General features: G+C 36.0%; 1 protein-coding gene across 1 annotated transcript in view; it reads right to left on the bottom strand.

Annotated features, from left to right (window-relative positions):
* The window catches only part of LOC102868046 (glycogen debranching enzyme-like), a 98,766-nt gene that overhangs the window by 21,485 nt on the left and 71,281 nt on the right, over positions 1–6,000 (bottom strand). The window contains exons 29-30 of the mRNA XM_006882438.1: positions 5,346–5,557; positions 1,867–1,964 (exon numbers count right to left, since the gene is read on the bottom strand). Coding sequence (XP_006882500.1) covers positions 1,867–1,964; positions 5,346–5,557 — 310 coding nt within the window. The remainder of the gene's footprint in view (positions 1–1,866; positions 1,965–5,345; positions 5,558–6,000) is intronic.

The raw sequence follows: 6,000 nt of genomic DNA, 5'->3' as shown, positions 1-6,000 counted from the left end.
TTTTTTTTTTTTTTACAATTCCTTCATCCAGAAACAAACATCCTTGCCATGTGGCACATTTCCTCAGTTTTTTCTGTGCATTTTTTTGTGAACTTTGGACCATATAAAATATAAATTAGAAAATCTGATGGTGCAGTAGTTAAAATGTTTAGCTGAAAACCAATAGGTCAGTGGTCCAAACCACCAGCTACTCCATAGAAGAAAGACTCCTTCTCCTTCTGTTGAGATTTCTTTGGAAATCCTAGGACAGTTACATTCTACTTTAAAATTATCACTAAGTGTTGGAACAATATGTTCTCTTTTGTTGTTTCATCTAATGGTTTACTAAAATTTCTCTGTGAATACATAGTATTTTAAAACCTTTTTTTTCTGCTGCATTTTTATTCATGTAAAATTGTCTGGTTTATATTTAAATTATTTGTATTTTTTAGTGCTAAAATTAATATAAATAAGGCTATAATCAACATGAAGCAAAAAGACATCTTTAGTTTGATTCATTTATTAGGATAAATTTATAAAATTACTATGTTTAATAGAATGGACATATTTTCATTGAAGTAACACAGATGCCTTTCTACAAGGCTTTATACATAAAAATCAACCTATATACTCCATCTCAACATTGAGATAATGTTATAATCATGATAATTTTAAAGTAGAATGTAACTGTCCTAGGGTTTCCAAAGAAATCTCAACAGAAGGAGAAGGAGTCTTTCTTCTACGGAGTAGCTGGTGGTTTGGACCACTGACCTATTGGTTTTCAGCTAAACATTTTAACTACTGCACCATCAGATTTTCTAATTTATATTTTATATGGTCCAAAGTTCACAAAAAAATGCACAGAAAAAACTGAGGAAATGTGCCACATGGCAAGGATGTTTGTTTCTGGATGAAGGAATTGTAAAAAAAAAAAAAACTTTACTTTCATTGTATATAAACTTTTGTACTTTCCAAATAGTGAGCTTTGGTGTCATAGTCTGTAAGGAACTGTGCTCCCAACCCAAAGGCCACTTCTTCCTGGCAATGTGAATCCCCTAGAGACTCTTTGGGGAAAAGCTGGGTAATCTCCTTCCATGAGATTTTCAGCTTCAGAAACCCACGAGAGGATTAGCAGTAAGTCAGGCTCTGACTTGATAGCAATGAGCTTTTGTGGTTTTACTTTCCAATATCCACAATCATCAAATCATTATGGGGGTTTTTTAAATTACTGAGCCCAGTTTTTATTTATTTTATTTTATTACTCTTTGTGTGTGTATCATCAAATCAGATCTAACAGGTACAGTAGGGGAATGTCCCTCCTTCTCCAGCAGAGCATCTGGTAGATTTGAACTGCGCAGCTCTAGGATTACAGTGCAGCTTCTTGCTCCTAGGCCACCACAATTATTATTTTTATAAACCAGAGTATAATAAACATTAAAAATATTCATACTTATTTTATAAATGTAAACCTCTGTAGTTTACTACTGAATGTACAATGAGTCAAAGCCTCTTTGAATATTTATGCTAATCGAAGATAGAGAAGGTATTTTTTAAAAAACTATCCCTAGAGGGGACATTATGCTCAGAAGGGTAGAGGGACAGTGCAGGAGAGGAAGACCCAGGATGAGATGGAATGACTCAGTGACTAGAGCAATGGGATATGGTCTGTCGGAGACAATGAGATTGGCTCAAGATAGGGCAGGATTCACAGCTAATGAACAGAGAGGGTCGCTATCAGTTACAGGTGATTTGAAGGCATATAACAACAACAACAACAACAACAACATTAAAAGCAAAAAGCTATAGGTGATATATCAGTGTATATCAGGTAGTATTTAATTGTCCTAAATATAGTATATACAACATTTTCCAATACTTATAACTTACTCAGGATCCAAGGTTTTCATGCCAAGTGGACCAAGCAGTTTTTTTTCTGCAGTCTCCAGAGCTTTCCATGCTTTTTCTGCTGTAAAGAGCTCAGGAGCCTAATGAATGTAAAAAAAAAAAATAAATAAATAAAAAAAGAAAACTTTGTAATGTCACAGAGAAATTAGTTTCACTTGCAGTGAGATAAAAGCCACTAGTTAAATTATTCATAAACTTAGAAGAGAATGAAACAATTTAAAAATAAAGTGTAGGCAGAAATTTGAATGCAGATACTAAACCATATCTACCTCAATGAGGCATGCTTGGAAACACTGCTCTTCGCTTAAGGTGTAAAGCTGTTAGTGGAGATCGTTTTCTTGTGTTACCTCAAGAAAATGTTTGTTTACAAAATGAAGTTGCCACATACTTAATGAAGATAGAATAGAGTTTAAAATCTAATCTACTCTTCAGAAGTTTCACAATACTTTAAGTGAATCTGGTACCCATTTATTTATTTTTGCTTCTTGGGTGATAGTACAGCACAGAAGGATTTGCTCTCCATAGTATGAGTAAATTTACTGGCCATATGGAAAGGGAGAGTAAGTCTTAGTAATTGCATCAATTTTAAGGGCTAATTAAAACAATATATATACCTCGTGGAAGCTAATTTTTTTTATTTTTGTGTGAGTGTACCGTCAAATCAGATCTGACTGGTACAGGAGGAGAATGTCCCTCCTTCCCCGGCAGAGCATCTGGTGGATTTGAACAGTGCACCTCTGGGATTGTAGTTGCAGCTCCTTGCCACTAGGCCACCAGAGCTCCCCGGAAGCAAATTTTAAAAAATTCTGCTGTAATTATAGCAGGGAGCTCTGGCAGCCAAGTTTGTAGAGAGTTGCACTAATAAACCACAGCCACGCTTCTCTAACAGTGCAAATCCACCAGCAGCCATGTGGAAGAAAGATGGTCAATCTCTTCCTATGTGATTTACAGTCCTGGAAACCCAATGATGGTCAGACTCAAAGGCAAAAGAGTAAGTTTAGTACCCATATAGACCAAGAAGCAGTTGTCTGAACAGAACAGGGAACACTACCTGGATTAAAACCAGGAAAACAAGGGTCAATGTTGTATCCTTTTCCTACATCTATCCAATCTATATGCTGATCAAATAACTGGAGAAGCTGGACTACATCAAGAAGAATAAGGTAAAGGATTTGAGGAGGATTCATCAACAACCTGCATGTGCAGATAATAACACCTTGCCTGCTGAAAGTGAAGAGGACTTGAAGTATTTGCTGAAGAAGATCAAAGACTATACAGGCTTTAAATAGGCAATCTCCTTCCACGTGGCTTACAGCCTTGAAAACCACTGAAAGGTTGGCTATGAGTTGGTTCTGATTTGATAGCAATGAGTTGTTATTGTTGTTATTGTACTTTCTGACTTCCAAAATAAACCGTGCTTTAATAAAAAAATTCCTTTTCTGTCATCCTTAGCATTGTTCAGCTCTCAGATGCATAGCAAGTAATTGGAAAGACTATGGTCTGAATCAGGTGCACCTTAGTCCTCAAACAGACATCACGGTTCCTCAATAATTTGGAAAGGTACCAAGGGTGTTAAAGGCAGCATGATAGCTGGTGAAAAGATTGAAGTGGTCAGTAATTTTATTTCACTTGGGTTCACAATCAACATCCATGAAATCAAAAGACATATTGCAATGTCAAAATCTGCTCTCAAGGACCTCTCTAAAGTGCTGTAGAGCAAGGATGTCAGTTTAAAGACCAACTTCCACCCAATCCATGCCATGATCTTTCCAATTCCTTCCTATGCATCTGAAAGTTGCATAACGAATAAGAATGACAGGAAAAGAATTAATGCTGCTGAGCTGTAGTGCTGAAGAAGAATCCCGAATATCCCATGGACTGACCAAAGAACAAACAATTCTGTCTTGGAGGAAGCCCTGTCAGGACGCTTCTTAGAGGGAAGGATGGTGAAACTCACATACTTTGGGCATATCATCAGGATGGGTCAATCCTTGGAAAAAGACTTCATGCTTGGATTGGCAGAGGGTCAGGGAAAGAATTGGCAGACCCTTAATGAGATGGATTGACACAGTTGCTCTAACAGGTTCAGGCATGTTGAATTCTGTTAACTGAATTCCTGGCTTAAAAAAACAAACTGCAAAACAATTCTACGCTAGATCAAACTAATTACAGCAAATAAAACAAACTGGGATGTGAATTCAGACTACTCACATTAGCTCACTTGTCCAAAGCTTCCCAACTACTGTGCTGAGGCACTGTAGTTAGACAAACCTAGGCTCAGGTGTGCTGAAATTCAGGTACCCTCAGTTGTCAAAGTAGCTGGTCAGAATCTAGGGCTATGTGAAGCCATAGTAGTAGTCTAATGCACCTACTCCAGTTTTGTACAGGTATCGTTATTTTCTACCTATGCCATGATGTGAAAGCACATTATTAGCTTAAAGTAATTCTTTTCTATTTTTAGAATATTATAGGTTTAAATTAATACTTTAATAGGAAAATTTATAAACATAGTTTGTAAATAACATGCTTTTAAACAACTAGGTTTAAAAAAACACAAGAGAATAAAGCACTAAGTAGAGACGATTGTTGTTGTTGGTTATTGTTGAGCTCGACTCTTAAGCGACTCTATGAACAAAAGACCTAATGCCTTTCCATAACTATTGTCATTTCTCCAAGTTCATAGAGTTTACAGAGGCATGTGGTTTAGGAAGCTCCTGCTTCCAAACCTGTTTTACAACTGGGAGATTCACCAAACACTGTCCACAATGGCAAACCATTCTGGTATTTGATTACCGAATGGTACAGGTTCAGCATCCAGCAAACCCAGGTTACTTCATACTACACATTGACAAAGACTGGTGTACAAAGTGGAAGAGAGTTCCTCCAGATATAACAGCACTAGTTTTATTTAGCAGTAGTTAAGTGTCGTCAAGTCAAATACGACTGAGAGTAAGTTTTGCACAAAAGACCTGAACTCTGTTCTATAACTAACATCACTCTGTTCTATAACTATCATCATTTCTGTACAGAATTCTGTTCTATAACATCATTTCTGTACATTTACAGAGTTTAGAGAGTATGCAGAGTTTAGAGAGTTTGTGGAGTTTCCAAAGGCATCTAGTTTAGAAAGTGGATGCCACTGTTGCTTCCCAGCATAAATCAATCTGGAAGCTCATTCAAACTATACATAATGGGTAACTATTATGGTATTTGACCAGACTATGAAACAGTGTTCTTCATCACAGCAACTCCAAGTTATTCAGTTCAGCAAATAGACAAATGATTGCTGTATAATTTAAGGAATATTCATTCGAAAATTAACTCAAAGATGACCCCTAAAACTTCCTTTACGTGCCCATCAGGACTGCCAACAAGATGCATGAAAGCAGCAAAACTCTCAGAGTGGAGGCTCCAGGTGACTACAACATACAAAAAATTAAAATAATAAGCAAATTACTTACTACAACCATTGCTATGGTGAAATTCGGCCTAAGCTGGTAGTCACACCAAGGACTTGAAGCACCATAACTATCTTTGTATATGCCACGTTTGTGAACCAAATTAGGATGCTTTTCATAAGGATCTGAAGGGTTTTCGGAAACATAAAATAGCCTTTCAAAGTGGTCTTGTATTTTCTTATTCCATTCTTCATAGGAGATTGTTACAACCTTTCCTGAAACATAATAAAAGACATAACCATGTAAAACATTGAAAGCAATATATCCTCTGGCAGCAGCCACATGATAACGGCACTGAGTTTAACTATTTTTATCTGTTAGAAGATAATAAATCCTACTTTTTGAAAGGTCAGAATGCTCTGAAAGATATCAGCCTGAAATTAAAAATTATTTTCCATAATGCTACAAAACAATCAATTTTCACAAAGTGATCTCTGCTCTATCTTTATTAACATGATTCTTAAATGCTTGACAAGTGTCCTTTCTGAAGACTTGATATGAGGGTAGTCTTGAGATGAGGTGTTAAGTGTAAACAATGTATTCATATTTTGTAAAGAAACAAGTAGAAAATAAAATGAATGTAAAACATCTGAGTAACTTTTTATCAAATATGTTGAAATAATATTTTTTTACATACTGAATTAAAAATATAGTGTTA

The sequence above is a fragment of the Elephantulus edwardii genome, unplaced genomic scaffold, assembly GCF_000299155.1.
Source record: "Elephantulus edwardii isolate Elephantulus edwardi_28Jun2011 unplaced genomic scaffold, EleEdw1.0 scaffold00020, whole genome shotgun sequence".
NCBI classification, from domain to species: Eukaryota; Metazoa; Chordata; class Mammalia; order Macroscelidea; family Macroscelididae; genus Elephantulus; species Elephantulus edwardii.
This window is presented reverse-complemented; position numbering and strand designations above follow the sequence as displayed.